The 27996-nt window shown below is 45.4% G+C and overlaps 1 protein-coding gene across 4 annotated transcripts; it reads right to left on the bottom strand.

Moving 5' to 3' along the window:
* Positions 1 to 380: 380 nt before the first annotated feature.
* Positions 381 to 26552, bottom strand: CDC42EP3 (CDC42 effector protein 3). Of its 4 annotated transcripts, XM_086327421.1 has the most exons (3): positions 25369 to 25496; positions 9656 to 9765; positions 381 to 2374 (listed from the first exon to the last, which is right to left on the bottom strand). In XM_086327421.1, exon 3 carries the CDS (start codon positions 2157 to 2159, stop codon positions 1395 to 1397), a length of 765 nt encoding a protein of 254 aa, XP_086183547.1. In that variant the 5' UTR covers positions 2160 to 2374; positions 9656 to 9765; positions 25369 to 25496; the 3' UTR covers positions 381 to 1394. The 4 variants fall into 4 exon arrangements, with proteins under 4 accessions (XP_086183547.1, XP_086183545.1, XP_086183548.1 ...); XM_086327419.1 differs by lacking the exons at positions 9656 to 9765; positions 25369 to 25496 and adding an exon at positions 26047 to 26552; XM_086327422.1 differs by lacking the exons at positions 9656 to 9765; positions 25369 to 25496 and adding an exon at positions 26076 to 26232.
* Between the last annotated feature and the right edge of the window lie 1444 nt (positions 26553 to 27996).

Below are 27996 nucleotides of genomic sequence, written 5' to 3'. Positions count from 1 at the left end.
TTTTGGCCTCCTTAATCTTGTCTGTATGGCACCCACAGAAAGGAGACATCCATCTGATAGGGACAGGGTTAGGCCTGCATGAGTTTACCGTGTTAAATTTAGGTTGGAGATTCATGGAAATGAGCTTTTTGAGAGGTTGGCGTCAGTGTTGTCTTAAAAAAAAAAAAAAATCATCTCACATGTTCAGTTTTCCTAAAATTGAAGAGCATTGTTTCTGGATAATAATCAAAATAATCAAAATTACTGAGTGAGTGGAATACACCTCTTACCTCATTTAAAGCCTTGTGTACACTTTACAGAAGCAATTTTTTCTAGCCCTGGATGTCAAGAAAATATAACTCTTGTCTTATGTTTTTGTTTAGTACTATAACCAAGCAAGCTGATTTTAACATTTACTCTTTATTGTGTTGTATGAAGTACCTATGTAATGCAAGTATGTACTGCACTAAAATACCCATATTTCCAAAGAACATTAGGTGGTATAGCCCACAGTCTCTGCAGAAGCATTGTGAGTAACCTGTGCCTTTACACTTTACAATCCACTGTTGGCTGCTGTGAAAAGTATAATAGATGAAGAAAAAAAAATAATAAAGCTAAGTATGAGTACACTTTTCCAAACATACACATACACAGCTTACAATGGAACCCAATGGAAAAAGTCAAATAACCACATTTGATGTATTATCTATAAAATGTAGACTTTGCAATAAAAAGCCAAAGGCACATAAAAATATATTTTAACTTTAAAAATAACTTAGTTACAGTAATACTTCGCTTGTGTCTTACCAACATGTAGCTGACAGTCAAGATTTCGCAATATAGATATAACATATAGGGATATATAAGAGCTACAAGCAAATCCCCAAAACCCATAATGTTGTTCAAATGTGGAAACGAGAAAAGTTTTAACACTTAAGAATTTGTTTGCTATGGTGAGCCCAAACCATGTAATATAGAAAAGAGTCTAGAAAAAAAAGGCGTGGGTGTTAAATAAATTTGACTTCCTTTTGCTCAGAAAATGCCAGAGTTCTGTAAAGGTCCTTAATGTGACTGGCACAGCCCTTCATAGCTAAGTAATGCCAGTCCTGGCCAAGCCAGATTTCTCACGTGTCTGGAAACAAAAAATGTGAGCTATACATCAGCATGGCCCACTGAAAATGGGTTGACTCACTTCCTCTCTTTTGCCAGGACAAGTTTTTTTTTTTTTTCCTTTATATTGTTTTTGCAAACAGGGTATACCAGGTAAAAAAATATTTTGTAGGAAGGTTATTTTAGAAAACGCATCACATGACAGCAAGTATAGCCAGTGAGGCTCTCCTCTTTGTGGTTCGTTTTCTTCCATTCTGTCTTTTGGTATCTTTTACACCAAAGGAAAAGGGCCCGGCCGTGTCCTGTTACTTATTTTTATCCATGACATTCAGCACCTCATCCAGAAAGGAGGGCCCGAGATCAAGCTGCAGGGACAGGAGGGAACCCGTGAGGTCAGAGAGGGACTCCTCTGATTTAGTCTTTTCCTTGACGAGCTCGCAAGGGGCGGGATGGTCAAACATGTCCTCCGCTGCCCAGTCGGGGTACTGTTCGGACAGGCTGGAGGAGTGGCTGTCCCTCCCCTGGCTGGACTGCGATGCAGACCCGCTCGACCCCCATGAGACGTCCCCCTGGTGGACCGTCCCGTTCTCCAACACACTGCTTTTCTCTGGAACCTTCTCCTCCATGACCGGCTCACGGCTAAGCCGGGGCAGCTTTCCCGGCCCAAAGGACTCCTGCTTGGAACTGAATGTCACCGGGGACAACAAGGGCAACATGAGGGCTTGGGACCCTCCGATGGTCGGGAGAGAGATGGCGTTTTTGAGCACTGGCGAAGGCGTTTCTGTGAACATGGAGTCGGAGGTGCTGTTGGCCCGGAAGAACTCATTATGCCCAGGGAACTGGCCCATGTGTGCTTTCTCCTGGTTTCCGGGTAGAAGCTCATAGTTGCCTTGGAGAAAGGAAATGTCTCCGAAGACGTCGTGCTGGCCCTCCTTGCCGATGTGAATGGTGTGGCGGAAGTCTCCGAGGGGCGGACTTATCATATCGGGAGACAAGATGTCCCTCAGTTTAAATTTCTTTCCTTTCTTGTTATTGGCAGCTTTCAGGTAAATCGGGGTTTTGGCTGGCATTTTGGAGTTTGAGAATGTCGATTTTGCAAAAGGGGAGGAGGGCCACTTTCTTCACCGATGTTACAATCCTTTTGGATAGGTACTGTCACATCATTTTTCTCAAATAGCTCCAGAAGTGGCTCTGAAACAAGAAAGCTAAGAGGCCTTCCTGGACGCAAGCAGGCCTTTCTGGAGAGCCACTCACATCCTCAACCTCTTCCACAGCAGGGAGAAACCTGGAAGAGAAACCAAAGCAGGTTAAAACTGGCTGCCCCTTCAGGGGTCCCTTGGGCTTCCCTGGTGGCTCAGATAGTAAAGAATCTGCCAGCAATGCAGGAGACCTAGGTTTGATCCCTGGATTGGGAAGATCCTCTGGAGAAGGGACAGCTACCCACTCCAGTATTGTTGCCTCAAGAATTCCATGGACAGAGGAGCCTGGTGGGCTACAGTCCATGGAGATCACAGAGTTGGATACAACTTAGTGACTAACGGGTCACATGGGCCTGACTTTTTCACAAGAGCCTGTAAATAATGGAGGACTTCAGTTCCCATTTGAAGTCAAGCTTTATTGTTCAAGTAGGATTAAAAACTTTAATCCTAACAAGGGTCTACTCATCTTAGTCTTACTTCAGGGCAAGAGAAAGAGATTAAAAAACCCAAACATATGAAATTAGCACTTTTTAAACATGGTAATGGACACAAATTTTCTGGATTTTTTTAAGCTTTAGGTCCTTTTCCTCTAAGCTGTCAGCACATGACCAGAGTGACAGCAGCTCCTTAGACACAACTGAATTTAAAATATATTTTCTCTTGTGCTTTGATGTTCATACCAGCAAGGCTATTTTGTTGTTGATTGACTTTTACATATAAATAAAATTAATGCAATGCAATGATAGTTCCATAAGGAGCTGGAACTATCATTTACTAAGTGACAGTGATGCTAGTGTCCAAAAAAATCTCAGTGAAAATGCACTCTTACAGATGAGAAAACTGAGATTGGGAGTCAAAACAAAACAAAACAAAACAGGCTTGCTCAGTAACATACAGTCATTATGGAAGTTGGAGCTGGAATCAACTTGGGGTAGAGAGAATAGGGCTAGCAAAAATTTTAGGATTTGGAGGCATTCTGAAACAGAAGGAAAAGAACAAAACTGCTTCTTTTCAAAGAAAAAAGTGGGATCCTATATCACTCACAAGTGGTCTTCATTTGTGAGTACTTTTGAAACATTTGCTGATAAGCTTGTATCCTTTCCCTATATTAGGCCAGGTTCCAAGTAACCGCAGTGAGTTGCTGCCTCGTGTTGATGCCTTTGTATTAATAGGTGGTACCTGTGACTTGATTCCAAGCAAGGTAATGAGATATCAAAACCCTGATTAGGTTACATTATAAAAGATACCATCTTAGCACACTGGAGGGAGACTCCCTTACTGGTTTTGAAAAAATAGGCCACTATACTGAGATGGCATATGGAAGTGAATTCTGCCATTAACCCGAGGGAACCTGGAAATGGATCTTTCCCCAGCTGAGCCTTGAATTAGACCACAACTCCAGCCCTTAGTTTATAGCCTGATGCGACTGTGCATCTAAGCTCTGTCTGCACTCCTGATCCGCAGACACTGGGAGATGATACGTGGGTAGGACTGTGAGCCACCACGTTTATAATCTACCACCTCATATGGAGAAAACTAACACACCCTCCCTGCCCATGCTGTATGATACAGTTAGAAGTGATGGGCTGCAAGAAGGTTTGGGGGCTCTCATCTTACAGATGAGAACCTCGTCATCTCTTGAAAAGAATCCTTCAAATCTTCAGTCACATCAGCTGACCTGGAGAAGTTAAAACCCTCCCCACTGTGGGAATTCCTGAAATGGCTCTGCTGTGACTTCTTCCACTGGGCTCTCCCCTTATCCACAGAGCAAATAAATAATCCTCCAAGGGTTGGGTCAGATGGTGGCTTGAGGGGAGCTACATTTGCTTTGTAGCAGCTGGAGGCCGTCTGCATCTGTTCCATACCCCATATTTCTTTCCTTTCAGCACAAGTTTTAAATTCATCTGCCTGTGGCAGGTGGTGAGAACTGTGCTCCAGTACCCACTGGCAAGGTAACAACTGACTCTGGGAAGTGGCAGGCACACAGGCCTGAGAAGGCAGGGAAGGATGAGCTGGAGAGATCACCCCCCCCCCACCCCCAGCCCTGGCTTTGGGAGTGGGGAGGAGGCCGAGGTGGTATGAGGGTTTGCACCAGAGCAGGCTATCCTGGAAGCTGCCAGAAAAGACCATGCACTCTCTGGAGGAGCCTGGCGGGTCTGCCTTCCCACTTCAGACTCAGAAGGCATGGAGATACTATGTTATGAAAAGAGATGCTTGATACCAAGCAAGTAAATGGGGAACCCCAGCACAGGAAGACATGCTTATGGGTCTGTCATTCTCATAGTTTCAACTCTAATTTGGGTCTTGTAAGTAGTAACTAAAGGGGAAGCCCTGGGTCTTTTTGCTAAAACATCAGAACACCCTTCCCCTCTAAGTGCACAACAGCCCAGAACCCCTGCCATCCTGGGAGGCTGGCACTGCCTCCCTGCCCCTCTGGGCACAACGCAGTGACCACCTGCAGAAGCAGCAGGGGCACTGGGGCCGCAGAAGGTAGAGGGCAGCCCTGAACAACAGCTGCCCACCGGAGCTGTGTCCTCAGCAACATGGCCAGGAGAGCAGCTGCCATGGAAAGATACAGTGTGTCCACAACTCCGGGGCAAGCGAGGGCGAGGGCTGGATGCGTGTGGTCAGCTGGTGGAGCCAGGATTATGCAAGGCCAGAACAGGCATGGCATTCATTCCAGATTCTTTAGAAAAATAAAAATATCACGAAGATGCAGTCAGCCTGCTTCTTGGTCACTCTGACTGGATCACTCACACTCACCCCTTTACCTGTACAGCGACTGAGGATGTTGGGAGCAAACGTGAGAAAAAGTAAAGCGTACTCCTGCTATACCTGCAAGGCTCAGGGAGGAACGCCCAGTCCTCAGTCCCTGCTTGGCTATGGCCATGGCCCTTCGGCAGAGGCTTGCCTGGTCTGGTAGAAGCTGGATTTTATGTTAGTGGACTGCATGCAAAGATGGGAGAAAAGAACCAAAAAAGAGAGAAAAAAGTAAGAGAAGAGTTGGTGAGTAGAGGCTAGATAAGCTGCAGGCAGTAGATTCTCCAGAGTGGGAAAAGAGAGGAGATACCTTAAAAGGCGCTTTTCTTTCTTTCTGCAAATATTTACAGTTTTACTGCATGACAAGGCTGGAGGCTTGTAGGACTTTGCAAAGAATAATTGGTATTGAATTTCTACTGTGTGCCAGGGTGAGGAGCTCCCCAATTCACTGAAAGTTTGGGTAAAAAAAAGAAAGAAATTTGGTGCAAAAATGTCAGTTTTATAACTTTAGATGAGTTTATGTTTGTGATATGATGCTGGGGAAATAACTGAGCACTCAGACCCATCTGCCTGTTGTATCTGCTTTCTTTCCTCTTCCAGCGCAGGGGCAACCATGCTTGATCCCAGGAGAGACCATCCAATATCATGACTCTGTCCTGACTGCTTGCTCCCCTCCTTTCTCAATGTTTCTGTGCCCCTTGGCTTATCAGTCAATGGACAGCCATGCCTCAGGCCAACTGCTCAGCATCTTCTCTGCACTCACTAAAGCAGGAAACGACAAGGCAGTTTCTTCATAGGGAACAAAGTATCTGGTCCTGGAGCCGGTATGTGTGTGTCTCCTGGGAACCACCAACACTTCCTATGACAGGAAATGTTTGAGAGTGTCTCACTGTGCCAGGCACTGCTCCAGCCTTTGATGTGTTCTAGGTCACTGACAGGAACCCATGTTAACATCCCCATTTTACTGACAAAGTACTGAGGCACAGGTTGTGCCAGGTGGCATGGCTCCCAGGCACTAAGCCAAGTGGCTAGGCTTATTCCACTTAATCCCAGACACAGAGGTCTTGACATTTAAGAAGCACGCTCCCCGGGAATTCAGTCAGTGATTGATTGCCAAATGATAAAGGGGGTGCCTTCCAAAACCTGTTTAAGATATAATATGTGATAACACGCTGGGCTAATCAGAGTAGGAAGCACATACTGGTCCAACCCCAGCGGAAGATGGTTATCTATGAAAACTACGTAACACATGCCTTTGACCCCAGAATTCCACTTACATAGGTTTATCCAATTTATGTATATGGGAAATAAGGAAATAATATTATACAAAGCTGTCACTCCAGCATAGTTTATAGCAGCCAAGAGTTATAAACAACTGTGAATTTCCTGATGGTCCAGTGGTTAGGGCACAGAGCTTTCCCTGACAAAGGCCTGGGTTCAATTGCTGGTTGGGGAACGAAGACCCCACCAGCCACACTGTATAGACAAAATTTAAAAAAAAAAAAAAAAAGGAAAAAAAGAGTTGGAAACAACTTGTTGTCCACCTTTAGAGGATTGATTCTACAAGTTAAGTTACATCCATACAAATGAGTATTACACGGTCTACAAAAGGACAAAGCAGCTCCTGATATGTTGATATAGAAAGAGCTTCAAAGATGTGTGTCTTCAAAGTAAAAAAAGATTGGTGCCAAAGTGCACAAATAACATCTGTCCCGGCTTGTATGTCAATAAACCTCTTCTGGAAGCAAACACAGGAAATAATGGTGAGTGCCCACAGGGAGAGAAAGTAGGTGGAGGGGGATAAGGGTAGAAGAGAAACTTTTCACTGTATATCCTTTCATGATTTTGGATTTTTGAACCACACAAGTGAATGAGCTATTTAAAACAACAACAGCAAAAAATAAGTAGAGGGTTGTTTCAGGCTCAGACTGCACTTTCCTGCAGGGACAATTTTATACACAGGTCCTGAAAAGTCTACCCAACCTATAAGTTATTGATCGTAATGCAAACATGACTATGGGAAAGTGGGCTCAAAAGCCAAAGTCTGCAGGGGAAGTGCATGGATCTACAAAGACCTCACCAGAGGGTGAGCCTCACTTTGTCAATGGGACAGAGCACTCCTTTCTGCGTTAATTAGAGCTTCACTGAGGGGTACCCGCGGCCCACGTTTGCAGAATGGAAGAGGTCTTAGAAGAGAAGGGTTTTCATCAGAAGGAAACGAGAAGAGGAAAGAGACCCAGGACACTGGGGTAAGGGTGGGTGCAGGGTATCTACGTGGAAGGCAGCACGGGAAGGTGGAGGTGCTGGGGCTCAGGGGTATAGCTCCTTGTCTTGAGAGGTGGTGGCCACACAGATGGACAGCTTCTTATGGTAGAATAACACAAAATCCTGTCCCTCCTCTCCATTTCTGAAAAGGAGACTTGGGCTCCAGGAGGATGTAGGTTGACCCATGTGGCAGCAGACAGAGCAAGGGATGAATCAGAAGGAGAGCCTCTGAGTCAGGGGGACACCCAAGAGAAGAGTGTGAGAAGAGGAGAGGAGAGGAAGAACTGAACCAGAAGGGCTCATAGGCCTGACTAGAGCTGGAAAGGGAGGCCTCCTGGGTGCTCCACGAGCCAAATGAAAAGCATCAGAACAATACCACCATCACTAACTCTCCACACTCGGGGCTCTCCTGCTGGCCAGCTTTTCTGCATTGCTACCATTCCTCCACTCCCACTGTCTTTGAAAGAGAGAAAGGAAGGGAGGAAGGGATGAAGGACTAGAGCGAGAAAGGAAGGAAAGAGAATGAGAGAGAAACCAACCATCCTATGTATAGCCCTTTCTCAAAACTCTCCCCTTGACCCTGAAATCTGAACCCTCCAGGACTGCTAATCGCTTTCTCTGGGAGTTTTTGGATCACTGTTTGCTCCTCTACCCTCCGTCCCAAGATGACACTCGACATAATATTCATCTGGGAATTTAGATTCCTCTGAAATCAAAGGTTCGAGCTCTGGGGCACTGGAGAGGATAGATATGCCAACAAAAGGTTTCAACTCTTCAGTCAGTCGCCTGTCACCCTCTGTCAAGGTTAGAGAGGGTGTCTGGCAGATGGGTAGGGATGGGTGGGCGTGGAGTCCAGCTGCAAGGGCACAGGTCCTCACTCTCAGGAATTTGTGAGAAGCTTAAGGGTTCCAAGACAAAAAGGACTCAAGAAGAATTTGAAGACACGGTTTTGATAGGAAAAGCAGAGTGTCAGGTGGTCATTCCGATACCAGGCTAGACAATTCCAGTTTCTCACATGTGACTGACTTAAGCATAGGTGACAGTGTTAATAAGAGCAATCATAGCAGTAATAATTCTACGAAGAAAGAAAACTGAAGTGGCCCCCTTTTGCTTCATGTCCTTATCATCTTTTTGGTAAAGAGAATGATGCTAAGAAGACTAAAACAGGAGGTGGGAGAAAAGCAAAGGGTTATGAAGAAGTTACACCCTGAAAAATCACTCCGTAGATGACCAGAGCTGGCAGTACTGGCAAGTCACAGGGCTCTGAAAAGAACAAAGGGGTTGAGATTTTTAAAAATTCCATTTATGTTAAGAATGGAATGTGTGGCTTGTCTGCTAATTGTTTTTAGATTAATTCTTAGGGGAGAGAGAGGGTAAAAAAAATCTTGCATCCTGAACAATAGGTTGTTAATCTAAAACACAAATGCATGAACCGGGGCAGGTGGGGGTGAGGGGTGTGTATGTGTGTCTCTCCTGAGGGACCTGTGGGCCTTTTCCTTTCTTCGACTTGCGGGAAGTGAGTCTGTGCTGGATTTCCCCTTTCTTGCTTGTTGTCACATCCGTGAACATCCAGCTTCTGCTCACTTTTTGCTTTGTCTCAGTGTAGAATCAGCAGGCCCTTCCTCCCAGCTCCTAGATGCTGCACCGCTGCAACATCTGGGCCCCAAACAAAAATGCTCAGTTATTATTCATTCGTGCCTGAATCCACAGTCCCAGGGAAGGATGTTAACTCAGCCAAGAACCCGCTACCCCTTCCCCACCCACCACTGTCTTTGGGGTATTTCTCTCCGCTGCCAACACAGGGAAACACAAGGGAGACAATGCCCTGGAAAAGTGTATTTCACCCTGGGCTCCACACTTGAAAGGGATAAAGGTGACTTGGAACATGTTCCCACATGTTCCCAGGAGTCCAATTGGGAGACGACAGGACTCAGGACACGTGAGAAGGTAAGAGCGGAGCAGCTTGAAGAAAACTCAAATACAGAGGGAAAAGGAATCCTTAGGGATCTGAAGGATTCATTTAACTGTAATGGAAAAGGGATTAACTTGTTAAGAGAGGCCCTAGGGATACAAAGGCAGAAGCTAAAGAGAAACAGATTTTGGATCCTCTAAGGGAGAACCCAGGGTTCTGGAAAAGATGGAATGGGTTGCCATGGTGGGAGGGGCGGTGTATTGAGCATGTGCCGAGGCTGTCACAGCAGCAGCCTTGACTTGGAGCCTCCGATGTGCCCAGCGGGTGGGGTCTCGTCCCTGTTCATTTTGAGTCTCCTACAAGGGAAAACCATCGCTGCTCACTTCCTTATTGCCCCACTTCACACTAACCTATAAAAAAAAGCACTCACAGACTTCCTGGAAGGCTTTCCATTTGAAGACGGCAATATAGGGATGACAATCTTCTGTATCAGAAACGCTAAAGTATCACTACAATGAGGGCCTCTGTAGGCGCGCTTCCCTGGACCAAAGAATTTTAAAATTGGAGGAGAAAAAAAAGGATACTATTAGAGATTCAACATTGAACTTACATGAAAACCTAAGACTGAAGTAAATGTAACCGGAGAATACCCTGGTAAATGGCATCCTGGAGGGACGCTTTCCATATTTTTTAGTCTGTTTTACTCCACCCACAAGAAGATAAGAAGATGCCTTTTTTATTTTTAGATTCTTTTCCTCTCCCCATATTATCTGAACCTGAGGACATGGCTATATGCTGCAAGGCTATAAGATGCCATTAGCTCAGTTCCCAGCTGCCTGGCTGTCATGCAAATGAACTTATAGCCAGACTGAGCAGACAGCATTTTATAGACCCACTCAGAAAGTCTATGCTACATCTCAACCCTCAATTATTTATAAATGGACTTCTCCTTTATGATTCAGCTACAGCTTGTATTTATTTTTCTTTTACAACTCCGATTATACAGAGACCCACAAATACCATATGGGAGACTCATCACTAATGTGCGTACACTCCTCACGTTTATAGGATCTAATTGTACTATTTGAAAGGGTTTTTAGAAGCAAAATTGGAAGACAGAACATCCACCTAAAAGTACTGACCCTGCACTTTAGAAGAGAGGCCATTACGCCCTTTCTCCCTATTAAAATGAGTTATTGGGGAGGACTTGAGGCAGACCTGGATCCCTGGCAGTTATGAGAGAGGGGAAGGGTCTGGCTCATTTATCATGACTAGTTTTACAGGGGACTCAGCCTCAGGGCTGGTCACAAGGACCAAGGCAGACGTTCTAGCTGGTGGATATGAACCAAATGGGGCGATTCCCATCAGTTGCTTCCATGCTTCTAGAACAAATGGATCTGAGTTGGTTTGTGAAATTGCAAGGACAAAAATCAATACAGGTTGAGAACCTCACCCTTAAGTTGTCAGCAATGTTCAGCCAGGAACTGGCTCGAATCTGTAGACTCAGCTCAAGTTAAGTAACTGGTAAAGCTGCTCACCAAAAAACAAACAAAACAAAACAAAACCCCAAACCACTAATATTAAAGTTACTCTATGAAATTCATAGAGCAATTACTCTATGAAAACTCCAGAAATAGGAATATCAAATGTTCCAAACAGGTTTGACAAGTGTCCAGAAATTCAGACTGATCATTTCACTCATACTACATAAGTCATGGTCCTCTTCATGTGCTGTGTGTCTTCATAGCACATCCTCTAAGTTAGGTCCCTTGACTACCTTGACTATTTCCCTAATGGGGTGAGGGGACAGATAGGGATTTCCATGCTACCCTCCCATCCTGCTAGGGCCCTTGACAATCGTCCACAGTCACTAGATGGACTGAAACTTGGCTTCTCTGCATCACACCAGCAGTGGGTATATTTGGAGCCTGGCAGTGGCCAGTGCATGCTCTACCAACTTCCACTGCAAACTCCTCTGTTATTTGTACATAAATATCTGTACACAAATATTTGTTGAATGCATGAATGAATATCCCTTTTGAGTAGGCTGAGAGCTTTTCTGTGAGCGTGAGCTGGGTCTTAATTCATTTCTTTTTCTCTCCCACAACATGTGGCACACAAGTAAAATAATTAAGAAGTGTTATTTAAATCCCTAAGCCCTCCTAGGCCTTCCATGATGAGAGATAGTTGCTTTGTGCTTAGGAACCATTCCCCTATCCAAGTCTGCAAGAAAGTATAACATGGGAAATGCTGAGTCCTCTGAAGATTGTACACATGTGAACAGCAATGGCTCAAGTGCATGCTGTGGGCCAGGCAGGTGAGTATTAGAACACACTTCTTAGGAACCAGGGTTAGATCAGACCTGTGTCTTAGGCCCATCACTCAAAATGCGGAGGAGCTAGGATTTCAGCCATGGTTGAACACTGCAGTCTGTGCTTCTAACCGCCGCTGACTCGAAAACTAACGTGAGGACCTCCAAGGAAATGGGTTGAGAATGGGAATGGCTGTTCCAGCCCATCTGTCCTGCAGTCCAGCAGCACTAAGGGGAAATGATACACTATGATCTCAACATCAAGAGTCAGAGATAAAAATCTGACCTTGTCATTAACTAAGAATGAGTAAAATGGTCCCAGACACCAGCCTCCCCAACTCACTAGGAATCTTCACTCTTTTTGTCCTTGTCAAAGAGAATCTCAAATGGGATTTGACTTCATGTGAAAGAAACACCAAAATATTAAAATTTTGAGGTAATAAAAGCCCCCTGAGTCTTGAGGAGAAAAACAAATATCCTGTTCTGAGAAAAAAACATTAAGTGCCATTAATTTTTTTTCCCAGAGGAAACACGTGCATCGTGGCTGTGCACCGGGGGGCCCTGTACACCCACAGGCTTTCATGGGGACAATGGCTCCCTTCCCTTGCTATTGACACTTCACTTCCCTCTTGACTTTCTGAAACCAAGAACCCTGTGTTTCTTACATGAATTGTCCTCCCACCTCCTTACCATCAACCACTATTCATAACATCCTCCAAGACCCGCTTCAGTCACTTCCTTCCTGCAGGAATTCTCGAACTCACCTCACGCAATCTAGGCTCATTACTGCCTTACTTGGAGGTTTTCTCAGGGCTCTTAGCTGATATTTGCTTTCTTTCCTGTTCCCGGATTTTACGATTTTGTATCTGGTATCTCCTGGTAGGTAGTAAGCGCCATAATAAGGTAGGCAAAAGTGGTGTAAAAAAAGAAGTGCTGCTATGATAACAATCTCCTCTTTATGCTGGATCACTTACAGAGCCTCCTCCTGGGCTGTGAACACAGGAGGCCCTTATAACTTATGGAATAAGCACTTTTAGTTTTCCCTCTGGCCAGCCCTTGGATCAAGGGTCTGCAAATTATGACAGGTGAGTCAAATCCAGCCCTGTACCTGTTCTTGTAAATAGAGCTTTATTGGAACACACCAGTGCTCCTTCTTTTATGTATTATCTTCAGTTCAATTGAAGGTGATTCTGTGCCCCCCACCCCTGGACATTTGGCAGTATCTAGACGTATTTGTAGAGGTGGTGGTGCTACTGGCATTTTTGTGGACAGAAGTCAGAAACACTGTACAATGCACAGGACAGCCCCCCATAACAAAACATTATCTGCCCCCAATTCTCTGTAGTGCTGAGGTTTGGAAACCCTGGTAGAGCTGCTTTCCAATGACAAGGTCAGAGTTGAGTAGTGTGACAGACTCTATGTGCCTGATGCTTTATGGGAAAAGCTGGAACCCATGCCTTAGACGCTGGCGTTTTCAACATCTTAGGGTTGGACAGTGGTTGTCCATCCCCCAACTCTCAACAGTCCTCTTGCAATCACACCCCTGTCCTCGGCTTCAACCACCACCTCTAATGCTAACTTCCAAATTGGAGTCTTCAGCCCACACATACATTAGTCTAGCCCAGTGAAACTCAAAGTGGGTCTGTGCACCAGGGTCAGTCCATGATGAGATATGGAAAGAAATGGGAAGACAGCTTGTAGAAACTTTCTCACATAATCAAGCATGCAGATCAGTGGATTTTTCTCATTGGTCAGACTCTTGGCATGTTTGAGAGGGTGTATCATCAGGTTTGCACGGAAGCTGGGTATGGTCCAAGCAGCTACTCGACATGGCTGCTATCAGTATACAATGGACTGGAAATTGAAATAAACAAAACGCTAAACATCACTGGTCCTTCACAGAAAGCAGCACTGGACTTTTCTCCTGTAATCTTTCAGACTTGACTTTGCTTCCCTCAGGTACTTCCTATTTAACTTATCCCTGATGGAATATGCCATCTCTCCTCCTCTTGTTGGCCCTCAGCTTTCACGTCCTGTACTTTTCCCTTTTGGTAAGTGGCAGGAAGTCACCAAGATCCAAAACCCAGTTGCCACCCAGGATTCCTCTCCATGCCTCATTCTCATCAAGTCCTATTCTCTCACTTTGTCCATCCTCTTTACTTCTAGCCCTTGAGATCTCTCTCCTCAACAAGGGCACTGGCCTCCCTACCTGTCTCACTGTCATCAACCTCATCTCCTCCCACTTTATCTTTCAATATCTATCAGAATGAGGCATCTTGAATGCTCCCTTAACCTTGGGTGGCAAGCCTGCCCTTGAAGCCTAGAGATAAGATAGCTGGAGAGGCCCACTTTTGCAAACAGGGTCTCGCCCAACCCTGCAGCTACAAGTCCAGCCAGATCCCATGGTCCACACTACCTTGTTTATACCTCAACCCACCAGCTGTCATTGGACTTCCCTCATAGCTCAGTTGGTAAAGAATCTGCCTGCAATGCAGGACCCCCAGGTTCTATTCCTGGGTCGGGAAGATCCCCTGGAGAAAGGAAATGGCAACCCACTTCAGTATTCTTGCCTGGAGAATTCCATAGGCAGAGGAGCCTGACAGGCTACAGTCCATGGCCTCACAAGAGTCAGACGTGACTTAGCGACTCAACCACCCCACCAGCTCTCATACTATCCTGCAGTTAGTACTGTCTGCTCCACAAGGCTGCCTTCTCCTGGGGGGAGAACTATAATTCATAGCTGGTACTGAACAAATGTTTGTTGAATGAACAAATGAGAAAGCTTGAGATTGCCCTGACTTCTTTCCTCATTAACACTACCTGTCTTACTGAAAATACAAGCTGAGTCTTTCTGTGACTCCTACGAGAGAAAACCATGGAGCAAGGAGCTGTCATCTATTTTCTTATGGCAAAGAGTTTCTTTCATTTCTGCTTTCTCTATCCATGCAGGGTAAGAATTTAACAGCTTATCAATGCAAGCCACAGTTAATTCTACAGGCTCATACAAGATCTTGGGATTAAGGCAAAGAATATTTGTTGACATGATGTTTCAAAAGGAAATGACTTCCATCCACCACTACCATGTGCAAACAGAGACAGGCAAGCCTCTAGAAAAATTTGACAATACATTTCCCGGGAATGCAGGCTGACTAGTTATATTTCAGTCAATCTTACAGAATGAGGCCCAGGAGAAACAATGGGCTTGCATGCTGACCTCTCCTTTCAAAACGAAATGGATTAAAGGGGGACTTGAAGTTTTTAAAAGACCCTTGCTCCTTGGAGGAAAAGTTATGACCAACCTAGACAGCATATTAAAAAGCAGAGATATTACTTTGCCAACAAAGGTCCATCTAATCAAAGCTATGGTTTTTCCAGTAGTCATGATGGATGTGAGAGTTGGACCATAAAGAAAGCTGAGGGCTGAAGAATTGATACTTTTGAACTGCGGTGTTGGAGAAGACTCTTGAGAGTCCCTTGGATTGCAAGGAGATCCAACGAGTCCATCCTAAAGGAGATCAACCCTGAATATTCACTGGAAAGACTGATGCTGAAACTCCAATACTTTGGCTACCTGATTCGAGGAACTGACTCATTGGAAAAGACCCTGATGCTCGAAAAGATTGAAGGTGGGAGGAGAAGGGGATGACAGAGGATGAGATGGTTAGATGGCATCACTGACTCCATGTACATGTGTTTGAGTAGACTCCGGGAGTTGGTGATGGGCAGGGAGGCCTGGCGTGCTGCCATCCATGGGGTCGCAGAGTTGGACACGATTAAGCGACTGAACTGAACTGGATTTTTTAGCCCAAGATATGTAGGGGAACCTGTAAGAAACTCTAATGGATATTCTATAGAAAAGGATTGTTTTGAATATTAAGGTGTCACTAGCACAGATCATGTACTTAAAAAAAATTTATTAAATGAATGAACACACCGGCAAGCAAAACGGTAGAAAGACCTCTCGCTGCTATTCTAGGCCTTAGAAGAGGAAAGAAACTTTGAGCTAAAGCTATAGGATTCTTATAAAATGCCAGACCATACAGGTGCCAGTTACCTCCTGTGTAAATGGGGATAGTCACCCCAAACCCATCTATCTCTCATGATTATAAGAGCTGAGTATGAGGATCTTTTTAAGTGGCAATCTTCATAGAGTGTTATGCAAGCACAAAGCATCATCTCAAATGAAAAACCAGAACATCTACTGAAATGCAATATGAAGGAGGGGAACCATTCTAATTGCCCAAATAATGAGTCCATTTTCTCCTTAAATGTTGTCTGTGGCAGTCACCAATGTATGATTGCAGATGGGGCTAAAATGGTGTGTGTCTGCCCTGTGCACAAGCTCCACAATTGGAAAAGATTCTTATTTCAAGCTTTGTTATTGTTGTTCAGTTGCTAAGGCGTGTCCAACTCTTTGCGACCCCATGGACTGCAGCATGCCAGGCTTCCCTGTCCTTCACCATCTCCTGGGGTTTGCTCAAACTCATGTCCACTGAGTCAGTGATGCCATCCAACCATCACATCCTCTGTCGTCCCCTTCTCCTCTTGCCCTCAATCTTTCCCAGCATCAGGATATTTTCCAATGTGTCGGCTTGTCCCATGAGGTGGCCACAGCATTGGAGCTTCAGCTTTAGCATCAGTCTTTCCCATGAATATTCAGGGTTGATTTCCTTTAGGATTGACTGGTTGGATCTCCTTGTAGTCCAAGTGACTCTCAAGAGTCTTCTTCAGCACCACAATTTGAAAGCATCAATTCTTCAGCGCTCAGCCTTCTTTAAGGTCCAACTCTCACATCCTTTCATGACTACTGGAAAAACCATAGCTTTGACTGTATGGACCTTTGTGGGTAAAGTGATATCTCTGCTTTTCAATACACTGCCTAGGTTTGTCATTGCTTTTCTTCCAAGGAACAAGTGTCTTTTAATTTCCAGCTGAATTAGAGAATACTTCTTTCTGTCGACAGGACAGGGAGCTAACTTCTATACATACACATGTATCCTTTATCTCCGTGTGCAATTCTTCCAGCCTTGAGAACAAGTGGGACTCCTTTGAGTCAGGAAAATTACTGCCATTTATTGGTCAGATAAGGAAAAATTTAAGGCCATACAGTTATTTTCTTTAAATATTCGGTGAGCTATCAGGTGAGAGGAAACCAATACCATCCCTTGAAAAGAATTAGGTGTGTGATTAGGGTTCAAGGAGAGGGCAGGTGGAGCTGGATAGGAGGAAAAAGTCTAACCAACTTGAGTTAATCAGCTTGAAGAATGGGAGAGGCCCGTCAGGGGAAGTTTTCCAGCTGAGTCTGAGACTGGTAGCGATTCCAGAGGGGAGGGAGAAGGAGAGCATTCCTGCACTGGGAGAGGAGTTAGTGGAGATACCTGCGAGTCTCAGTTCAAGCAGCAGCCCCTGGTATGTGTGTGTAGACTTCATATATATACAGATAGGTGTTAGAATCATAGATCTGTGTTTGAAGTTTATTTATACTTAATAAAGAAAATGAATCTTAGAGTTCTGTGATTCTGTATGTTTGCAGAAACATCTAGCTTCTAGGGAATTATAAGAAAAAACATGTTTTTTTTAATGAAGTTAAGACTACCCTTAGAATTAAAATATTTTTTACTAGCTTGTAGCATTTTCATTATCTTTTCTCATCTTTCCTCACATTAAGTTAAGGGTACAATGCAATGCCAATGACTTTCTCTGCAAGCCTCAGCTTGTGTATCTGTGGAGTGGAGCTAGTGAGAGACAACACATATAAAATGCTTGACAAAGTCCTGTGAGGCAATGAACTTACAATCAATGGAGATATAGTTATTGTTATTAATTATCCAAAAACCTAGAACTGCATAAGGAACAAGACAAGCTGAAAGTTCACCATCAGAATTTTTTCCCAACTTTACTCGGGACCTGTCTACCCAAAATGATTGTTTTAAATAATGTGAAACCCGAAATGGTCTGGTTTCAAATACAGTCATCCCCCAGTATCTGTCCAGTGTTAGTTTTAGTTTAGTTTTGGTATCCCACGGATACCAAAATGCACAGATGTTCAAACCTCTTATGTAAAATGGCATAGTATTTGCATCTAACCTATGCACAACCTCCCCATACTCTTTAAGTCATCTCTAGATACTTATCATGCCCAATACAATGTCAGTAGTTGCTAGCACATAGCAAATTCAGGTTTGCTTTTGGAACTTTTATTTCTCCCCAAAAGTTTTTGATCTGTGGTTGGTTGAGTCCACAGATGCAAAACCCACAGATACAGAGAGCCAACTGTCTTAATTCCTCATTCTGAGAAAAAAACTGGAATCGGGAAGATATCACTGCTCTATGGTTCCCTTGTGCCTCAGCTGGTAAAGAATCCGCCTGCAATGCAGGAGGCCTGGGTTTGATCCCTGGGTTGGGATGATCCCCTGGAGAAGGGAAAGGCTACCCACTCCAATATTCTGGCCTGGAGAATTCCATGGACTGTATAGTCCATGGGGTCGCAAAGAGTCGTACATGACTGAGCAACTTTCACTTTGACTGCTCCATTCCCCAAGCTGCCCCTGAGACAGAGCTCAGTGGGCTGGCAGGGGAGCACTACCTGCCCTCTCAGTTGAGCCCACAGCTTAAGGGCTTCTTTAAGAGGAATACAGAACAAAATCCACTCATGAATGGAGGGCAGGAAAAGAGTTTCCGGTTTGGTGCTATGCCGTGCACAGCAGGGCATGTGGCTTGAGCTGATTCATTCAGCAAGCAGCAGGCCTTGGAGAGAGCCTTCCACTTGCCTTCATCCAGTCCCTGGCTAGTGACTCACCTTCTGAAACATTCATCAACAACAAACATCTACTGAGGACCTACTGAGTGCCAGGCAGAATCCCAGAAACTGAGGCTACAGCAACGATGTGCTCACAGAGCCGACATCCCAGTGTGGAGATGGCTGATAGGTAAGCATACCAATGATGAATGGCTGATGTTGGCATGGCTGAGCAGTCTAGGTGGGCACTAGGAAACAACCCTCATCCTTCCACCCCTGGGGCTGCCCGGCCTGTGCTCTGAGTGGACACATGGTACCGAGCTACCGCAATTACACCCGGGCAGGAGAAAGCTTCCATGCAGGTTGCAACGGCCTGGCCAAGAAGGCTTTGAGGAAGTTCTGCTGGTGGCCTGAATTTCAAAGTACCCTGGATGGGCTAGAGGTGCTCCTTTGGAATTTAAACATTTGGTAGCCTAGGAAGAAATTATTTTACCATGGTCAGACTTAAGGTAGGTAACTGAAAAAGATTTCTGGCTTGGCAACCTCTAAGAGAAAATAACGTGAGTAGGACCAGATTGTTCCTTTTTTCATTAACTCTTAGTATTAAAAAGATGAGTGCCAAGCTAAACTAGGTTCAGTCCCTACTTTTATGAAGCCAATATTCTAGGTGGTCACAAGGGTCAATAAATGAAAATTTAAACATATTAAGTGTTAAAATAGGAAAAGCTATAAGACACTATGGAAAATGCCTAAGATACAAGCGGGGCGGACAGTATTAGGATCAAAGCTGTTTAGAGCCAGGAGAGCGCTTGGAGAATTTCAATGGCTTCCTCTACATCCTTCCCCTTCCACATCTTCACCCAGAGATGGGCAAGGATCTGCCTTGCAACACAGCTGGCCAGTCAAGGGCTTAGAACCTCATCTGCTGTGCTAAAGATCAATGGTACGTGTCTTTTAAAAAAGTTAAAAAAATAAGTATATAAAAAAGGGAAAGAATTCACATATATTCTGAAATGGCGAAGCCACATTTCACCAAAAAATGTCTTTGCTTGTTTAAAAAGTTCTGCGTGGCCTAAATGATTATAATGGTTTTGAACAGAAAAGGTCTTTTTCAACTAAACACAGTCATCTATCACTGGCATGATGTGTCTACAAATATGACCTTCATGTTGTCATCTGAATGTGACGGATTCCCAAATGTGTAAGCTGTCTAAATAGAGGCCTGACTTTGAAATTCTCTGCCTTCCACGCTGGCTCAGGCTGCTCTGCACTGGGTCTGTTTTTCAACACAGGGTTTTACATGATGAGTTTAATAGTAAGATTGCTATGCTCATAGATGTCACTAATCCTAGCTCACTGGATTTTAGAAGCTAGAGATGATATGAAATGCTCCAGCACCAAATGTCTCATCTTAGAGCTGAGAATAAGACCCTGAAAGGTCACAGTTCCACAACTTGGGTCAGAGGTACGATCAGAATCTATGCTCTCTGATCTCCAATCCCTCTGTGATTGTCTCCATTTAATTCGGCACGAGTTTTATCAAATAGCAGAATGGCACCTTCCAGTGTGTTCCGGTGGCTCTGTTCCTGTACCCCTGAACAGGCTGGAGGGCAGGCTGCAGCGTGTGGCTTCTGCCTCTGGCTTCATGGTTCCCAGAATGTTTCCTGTCAGACTAGCTCTGCCAGCTGCTCTCTGGGCAAAACGATTGGATAGATACCTCCTCCTTGTGCAGATTCACTGCACACAGTGACATTAAGTGCTCTGAAAAGTCCTGCACAGGGGGACCTCTATCAGACTGGTTTCCCAAAGAACCATTTTTGGATCCTATTCATGTCTCAGAGTTCACATGATGTAGGGTTGTATAGTAACCCACTCCAGCATTCTTGCCTGGAGAATTGCATGGACTGAGGAGCCTGGCAGGTTACAGTCCATGGGGTCGCAGAGTCAGATACAACTGAGCGACCAACACTTTCACTTTTTCTTTTTTCAGTGCTGAATGAGCTAACTGCAGGTGTGTGATCTCTGTGATAGCTTAGCAAACAATCAAAGGCTATAAGGTTACTGATGACTTTCTCAAATGTACAAATAAAACCCAAATCACTGAAAATCCAGGTTTTAAAAAATTTAAAATTTGAGATTCTAGGATTCTATTCATTCATGACTTGATCAAGCAAATACTAATTTGAACTCACCAGCCCTTAAACTCACTCATCTGTTCTCTTGGTTATTCAGAAATAGCAAACTTTTTAATATCAATGATTTGTATTATAACACTATATGCTTTAATTTAAAAAAAACTGCTCTTCCACCAGAGGTACTGTCAAACTCCATCCTTCATCATGAGACTGGTGAAACTTGGCACTCAAGAAGTGCATCAAGGCCAGAAGAGGCATTTTTTTTTCCCTAAAGGAAAGAACATTTGCTTGCCCGCTGCTGTAGAGGCATCAGTATTTGGCTACCGATATTATTTATTCTGGTCTGTGGGATCCATTTTGATTTGTAACCCTGAGAGGATGGGGCAAAAGATGGGAAGAAAATGGAGGCAGACAGCCCTAAGGCTACTGCCCTTGGTTTTGAGACAACCTGGATTATTTCAGGAGAAGGCAATGGCAACCCACTCCAGTACTTTTGCCTGGAAAATCCCATGGACAGCCAAGACATCCTTTCCAGAACCCCTACTTCAGTCTGAGCAGCCTCCCACAGCTAATCACAAACCCACAGTATCAGAGGCAGTGGAGGCCAGGCCGTCTCCTTGGGTTATCCGGGGCACCTCTCTATGTCTCAAAGGCCTCCTTGCTCTATCTTTCACACCAGAAGCTTATCTGGCAGAGTCTGGGTCATGTGCAGAACTTAGAACTGGAATGAGGCCCGACTTCCTCCAAGAACAGAGCCTTCCTACCCACCTTACTGGTGGCTCCTGCCTTTTGCTTTAGCTCCCCTTGGAGCAACATCATTATGAAATGTGTATTAAATGCCCATTGAGTGCCAGGGACTGAGGGGTCAGGCACCACGGCTGTGGTCACTAGTCTCAAGGAGGTGACCGTCCAGCTTATTTACTGGACCCTGCAATCCCTGACCCTCCAGAACTTTAAAACAAGGATGTTTGCCGCACACTAAACTCCAGTTCATGTTTGGGTCCTGAAATTCCTAGTAAAACTCTTTATAAACTAAACCGCTCAGGTAACTGCTACTAGTAGTTTGAAGCTCGATCCACTGCAGGTGACTACTGACTATACAATGAGATTCAACCATCTCCAATAAATAAAGCAATTCAGGGACTTCCTTGGTGGCCCAGTGGCTCAGGCTTCTAATGCACGGGGCCTGAGTTTGATCCCCGGTCAGGTAACTAGATCCTACACGCAGAAAGGATGATCACACGTGCCACAACTAAGATCCAGTGCAACCAATTAAATAAATAAAAATATTTTAAAAAATAATAAAAATATGATTCATATGGTGTTCCCAAAGGCTGGCAATCACTGTCATCTTCCTTAGGGCAGTGGTACTATGTGATACAGTGTGCTGCAAAGTGAGTTCTCTGCCAGAGGCTAAAAAACCCTTATAACAGTCAGATTTAACAGCTTCTCTGGCCTTTTTCTGGTGGTGAGGGTGAGGTATTCATTTAGGGCAAGGTCAAACAGGTCTGAGTTCAAACCTGATTCTGCTACTTACTCAGTGGTGTGACCTTGGACAAGTTACCAACCCTTTCTGAATCTGTGTTTTCATCTGGAAAATAACAATACTATCCACCTCAAAGAGCAGTTGTGAATATTAAACGAGACCAGTATTAAGCACCTAGGGAAACAACAAAGGCAGTAATGAAAGCATCAACTTTGTATTGTGTCTACTCTGCACCTGGCATGCTCCGAGTGCTATTTAACTTATGTAATCCTCAGAGCAGTACTATCTGCATTTTGCAATCGATAAACTGAGGTATACCAGCTAAGTAATTTGCTTCAAATCACACATGTATTGAGTGCCAGGGCCAAGATATGAACCCAGACAGCCTGCCTCAGAGGCTCTTAACCTCAAAGTTCTTTCTCCCATCTCCTTAAGAAGGAGACGCTGATCTTTGTGGAAAATTAGCCATTCATTTATGCACATATTGGGTCGCTAAGTTGCATAAACCTGTTTAGGTATGTTCCTTATTGTGTAATTTGGGCTTTCCTTTGTGTCTCAACTGGTAAAGAATCTGCCTGCAATGCGAGAGACCTGGGTTTGATCCCTGGGTTGGGAAGCTACCCTGGAGAAGCGAATGGCTACCCACTCCAGTATTCTGGCCTAGAGAATTCCATGGACTGTACAGTCCATGGGGTCGGAAAGAGTCTGACACGACTGAATGACTTTCACACTTTCACTTATTATGTAATTTCGGGCAAGTTTTAGAAGACATCTGTCCTCAGTTGCCACAGCTGTAAAATGAGGGTATCAACAGTTCTTTCCTCATAGGTTATTAGAAATAAATGAGTTAATCAAGGTATAAGGATAAGAACAGGGCTTGGCACTACTGGCAGGCTCCATGTAGTGAGTAGCTTTAACATATAAATTCACTGAACAGTGTGATATATTAGAATTCTTTGGCTTTGGTGCTTGGTAAAGATTTTGTGGCTGGCTCCATCCAGTAGTTTCAAATGACTATACTGCCCTTGCTCTCTGGCAAACGTAGTGGATTTAAAAAACAAGTTTAAGTTCTTAATCCATCAATGAATAAACAGGTCAGCAGGATTCTGTTTAGAAAGAAATTAGGCCAGGCCTAAATAAAATCAGACTGAAAGCAAAAATTGTAATAATAAAAAAAAAAATCAGAGCAGTCTTTTGGAGTTTTTTCAGGTTATGAACTAAAGTCCACCCATTGGATAAATGTTATGGCTACTGGGCAAAGAGCTCGTGAAAAATTTATGGCCTGGTAAAAAAAAAATCTCTGGGTGATGTAGGTTAAAACAACTTTATTCCCAATGCTGTTGAATACCATGAATTTTAGAAAGAAAAAAGGGCAGCTTTTGTGAACATGTTGGACATAAAACACCACTTTAAAGGAAAAGCTGGAGAGCAGATAGGGCAAAGCAGCTCATATGAATAGTTCTGCAATGATTTTTATGGCTTTGCATTTACTCATCTTGCACCACGTTTAAATTTACAATAAAAGCAAAAAAAAGTGCAACACTCATTACTCTAGCTGTCTTTACATGTTCCGTTGAGATACAAAACAGGATTTCACTACTCAGGTTTTAAGGGAATGGGGAACTCATCTCATTTCATGTCTGTAGCTGCTGCTGCCACAGCACCATGTTCCAATCATGAAATTTATAACGTAAATCTCTTGCAGATGATAACCACTGGAAAAGAGAAACGGCCATGGATCCAGAAAGGCTTCCAAATTTCCCCCCCAAAGTTCTCATCTGTGAGCCCAGAGGCTGGTGCTGAGTGTTTTACTCAATGAGTGAGGCCTGTTGGGAAACCTACATGCTTTAGGAGACTTAATGAAGAAATCTGAACCGTTCCTTGGTTCTCTTCTAGTCTTTATTACTTATTTCACATTTGACAATACCAAACACTTCACAACTGCCCTAATTTATCTCAGAGCGTGTACATCTAATCTGAAAACATACCTGTGTAGCTTATTCTTAATTGTCAACAAGAGCTCTTACAAATTTCAGTGGGTATCAAAAAGAGGATCTCTGGAACTGTCCAGAAAAGAAGTTGCATTTCCTGCTCCTCAGATGAAAAGATCTTTTCAAGATTAGAAGACCACAGGAGTCTTTTAAATTGACTTTAGGAATACCCCTGGGGCACCGACAGGCCTTCACGGTGAGCCTTTGTCTCCCAGTGCTTTCCAAGGAAGTCCCCAAGAAAGGCTTTGCTATTCAAATTGGGACATCTGCTGCTCTCCAGATTTGTGTTCTTTTTTTGAAAGGCAGCACCCCCAAGAAACTCTAGGATATTATGAAGCCTAAGAGTGGGGGGTTGGGGAGGAAATCTTTGTCTCCCTAACATTCATCAGTTCCCTCCTCCTAAGCAGCACCTCCCTCGCCACCGCCCCCCACATCCTCAGCAGGCCACAGCAGCGACTCCCCCAAATACACCAGCTCTGGAAAAGATTCAGGCTGCAATACCCTCGTGACATTCCTATTCCCGCCCTCATTTTAATTCCCTCACTTTTTTTTTTTTTTAAACGAAATGTAATTACTTGACTGTCAGCCTGGGCTGCACTCTGGGGCTTTTACTCCTTTCAACACAGCTGTGCTCCCGGCTTTGATGCTGCGGTCCACGCAGCTTGTCCCAGCCACAGCCTGGCTCTCGGTAATGTAACATTCAAGTGCATATTTATTTTTAAACTGACCTCGCGGGCTGTACAGTATAAAGGTCCTGCCAAAAAATATGCTACTTTCTATTTATAAGATGAAACACATGCCTCCCGAAGTCGAGAGGGGGATGGAGCATAATAATTCATAACGAAAAAATGATTGGCCAGATCCATTTGTCCTCACGTGTCTGATACTTGTCTGTGTCAAGACAGTTTCAAGGAGAAAAGGGGAAAAAAATCTTGAAAACACTTCAGTTGTTCAGAAACCACCGTAAAAAAAAAAAAAAACCTGCCAGATCTGCAGGTTGGCGCCTCAGCCACAATGCCCCTCAAGTGTAGAGAGGGCACCAAACGGGTATTGCCACAGCAGATCTGAGCCGTGCGCCCTTGTGTAGCCCTGATGCCAATCCACGGTGGGAGGGGAGCGGCAGCCATGTGCGGCTTGTTCTCGGATGGAAAAATGCAATACGCGCCCCGAATGGCTGTCAATAGCTCTGAGGGTGCAGTGTAGCCGCGCAGACTCACCCTGAAAAGTGGTAGGCACAAAAGGTGAAGCTCTGGGTCCCGGTCGTGCCGCGTGTACCACCCCCCCCCCCATCCCCACCCCCCAGCTTGCTTTGTGCCCCCTACGGTCCTTTGAAAACCAGCTGAAAGGTGATGCCCTAGGTAATCCCCGCTCCCTGTGCTTTACCAAACCTAGCAGCCACGAACGCCGGAAGCCGCCACGGCCGCCGGTGAGACAGACTCACAGACGCACAGAGAAGAAGCCGTGGGCAGGCAGCAACTCACCAGCGGCGCCAAGGATCCCAGCCGCTGACCCTGGGACCGGGCGCCCGGCACCGACACCTCCCGAGGGCGCACGCAGTCCCTGCCCGCCACGCGCAGATCCAACCGGGTCGGCCGGCTCGGCGCCCGCTCACAGTATTATCCGCTCCGAGACGGCGTGAAGGCGCCCAAGGCCGGGGTCTCTAGGCTCGCCCCCACTTCGGGCCCCACGGCTGCGCTCCCCGCTCTGTCGGGCAACAGCCGGAGAGAAGGTGCGAGCTAGACTGAGCGTGCAGCCGCTGGACTCCCGGACTGAACCTGCGGAGGGCGGGGAGGCGCGGGGCGGGGCCGGCAGCGCGCGGGGCGGGCCAGGGCGGGCCGGCGGGCGCGCCGCAGGGCGCGGGCTGCCGGCCGACCCACCCAGCCAGAGTACCTGCGCCCCGGCCCGGAGCGGGCGGACTGGGTTCACCCTCTGCGGGGCCTGCGGCCCCCGGAGGACAATGGGCGTTCATTGTTACGGCCCCGGCGCCACCCCCAGGGATGTGGCTTCCCTGCGAGAGGCTGCGTTCAGCTCCCTCCACACAAAGAAAGGACTCTGGACGCTCGGTTCAAAGAGGGACCTGGAGTGCAAGTTCCAGGTGCCCCTAAACAAAGGGACTCATCCCGCACCCCAGACACCTGTACTAAACCTCGTGCGCCCACCTCTTTCCGTCCCAACGACCCGATCTAACCCGGCAAGGCTCCGGCGCGGCGGGCGGGGACTCTGGCGGAGGAGAAACCACTTGACCGCGCCGCCCCCGTCGGGCCGTGGGCCCCCGGGCCACTCGACGCCCGGGTTTGGGAGGAGGGTCGTGTTCTGTCAGTTTCCAGCCTGATCCTCTTGGAGCTGCCGCCAAAACCCGGAGAGTGGATTTGGCAATTGGAGACGCCAGGGGCTGCTGGCTGAGCAGGGGCACACGAACTGCCGACGCTGCAGGTTTTTCCAGTCCAGGGGGAGGCGTTTCCTCTCCCGCGGGGACCCTAAAAGAGATATGCCCAAAGCTGGGGCAAGCGGGTGGCGGCTGCCGGGGACGAGGGACTGGGCGCTAGCGGCGTGGCGGCGGCCCAGGAGCGTAAAATTCAGCCCTGGGCGGCACCTGCGCCCTCCAGTCATTCCGGCCACAGCCGCTGCGCGCCCCGCCCCTCCGCCTGGAGGCCGAAAGTGGACCGGGTTAATTAATTTTCTTAATCCGTCTCCTGCTCTTCCTACTCCAGCAGTCAGCCTGGGGAATGAGTAGGCGACAGGAAAGGGCGGTGTTTTCCGGTTGTAAGGCCCCAGCCCGCACGTTCTGCCTGGGGAGGGGACTGGAACCCAGGAGAGCCTGGCACTCTGGGCCTGGCCCCGGCCCCCGGGGCTCTCAAATTGAATGTAAATCCTGGCACAGAGAGCGATCCTCCAGGGGACCTTGACTTTCCGGTGTGGTATCAGCTTCAGGTCATCACCGCAAGGTCCCTGGGTCTGTCTGAAACCTTAAGAGGATGCACATTAAGCTTTACTTTGTAAACCTCGGCTGAAGTTAAGGTGAAGTGAAAAGGAAACAGGCACAACTATTCTGGAAAGCAAAATACTTGGGTGGAGTGTTAAAAGCCTCAAAGAAAATAATAGTTGGCAGGTCAAATGGCCATGAAGTTGGAAGTCAAATACAAAACTCAGCTGAAGAGATGTTAGAAATCTGACAAGCCAAATAGTCCACAAAGATAAGAGACACAACATCGTTTCCTTTCTTCAAATGACAACTACTTCGAAGTTTCCTTTGGCAGATACCTGAATTTTGCTCCAGATTCTTGAGAGTTTTTACTGGGCATTCATATTTCAAAATATATGTTCCCTTTGGCACTAACGTATGTATTTTATGTATGAATTTATTGAAGAATATTAAATGTTACTGGCCTACTTAGATATAGGTATTTTATAAATATTTATGCATAGCTCTCATTGCACATGGTATTTTTATAAGTACAAATAATATGTATATATTAAATACCACATGAAAATTTCCTTTTGCACACACATTCTTTACACGTGTCTTGTGTGTAAACATTTTTTTTTTCATTTTGCTCTGTTGTTAGATGCTGTTAATAACAATTTATTTCCACATGACTAAGTAACTTCTTTTATATCTTGTGCAAATACAGAGTGGCAGTTTTTTGAGGTAGCAATTTTACTCCCAAGCCCCATTTTCCCTTTACTACACTGTTCTTCAACTCCTAAAGACTGTCCCTCTCTACCCTTTCTTCATGAGACTTCACTTCTGGGCTCTAAACCATTAATCTCAAACCTACCCCTTCAGGGGCCTAGTGGTGCTGATTTAATTTATCTTGGCTTCTTTGACATTCCACATTATTTATTTGCGTTGAACATCTTGGTACTGAACATCTCCAGTGAGGGAGAATGCCCTTGTATAGTGGATTATCCTTCCAAGCTAGGCATTTCCTGTACTATGATGGTTTTTAGGTTTGATGGATTTTTATTTCAATATGGAAGAGAGGGGAAAACTGCTTTAGGAAGATTTTAAAGATTTGGAGATTCTGCTTTGGGTTACAAAAAAGTTTAGCGCCTTGAAAAATAGGTGGTTACCTTAGAAAACTAACTGAGACTAAGCAAGTGGACAT

This window comes from Bos grunniens, chromosome 11 (genome assembly GCF_055505025.1).
Source record: "Bos grunniens cultivar Pamir isolate PY7600 chromosome 11, Bosgru_T2T1.0, whole genome shotgun sequence".
Taxonomy (NCBI): Eukaryota; Metazoa; Chordata; class Mammalia; order Artiodactyla; family Bovidae; genus Bos; species Bos grunniens.
Note: the sequence above shows the minus strand (reverse complement) of the source record. Positions and strands in the feature narration are given on the sequence as shown.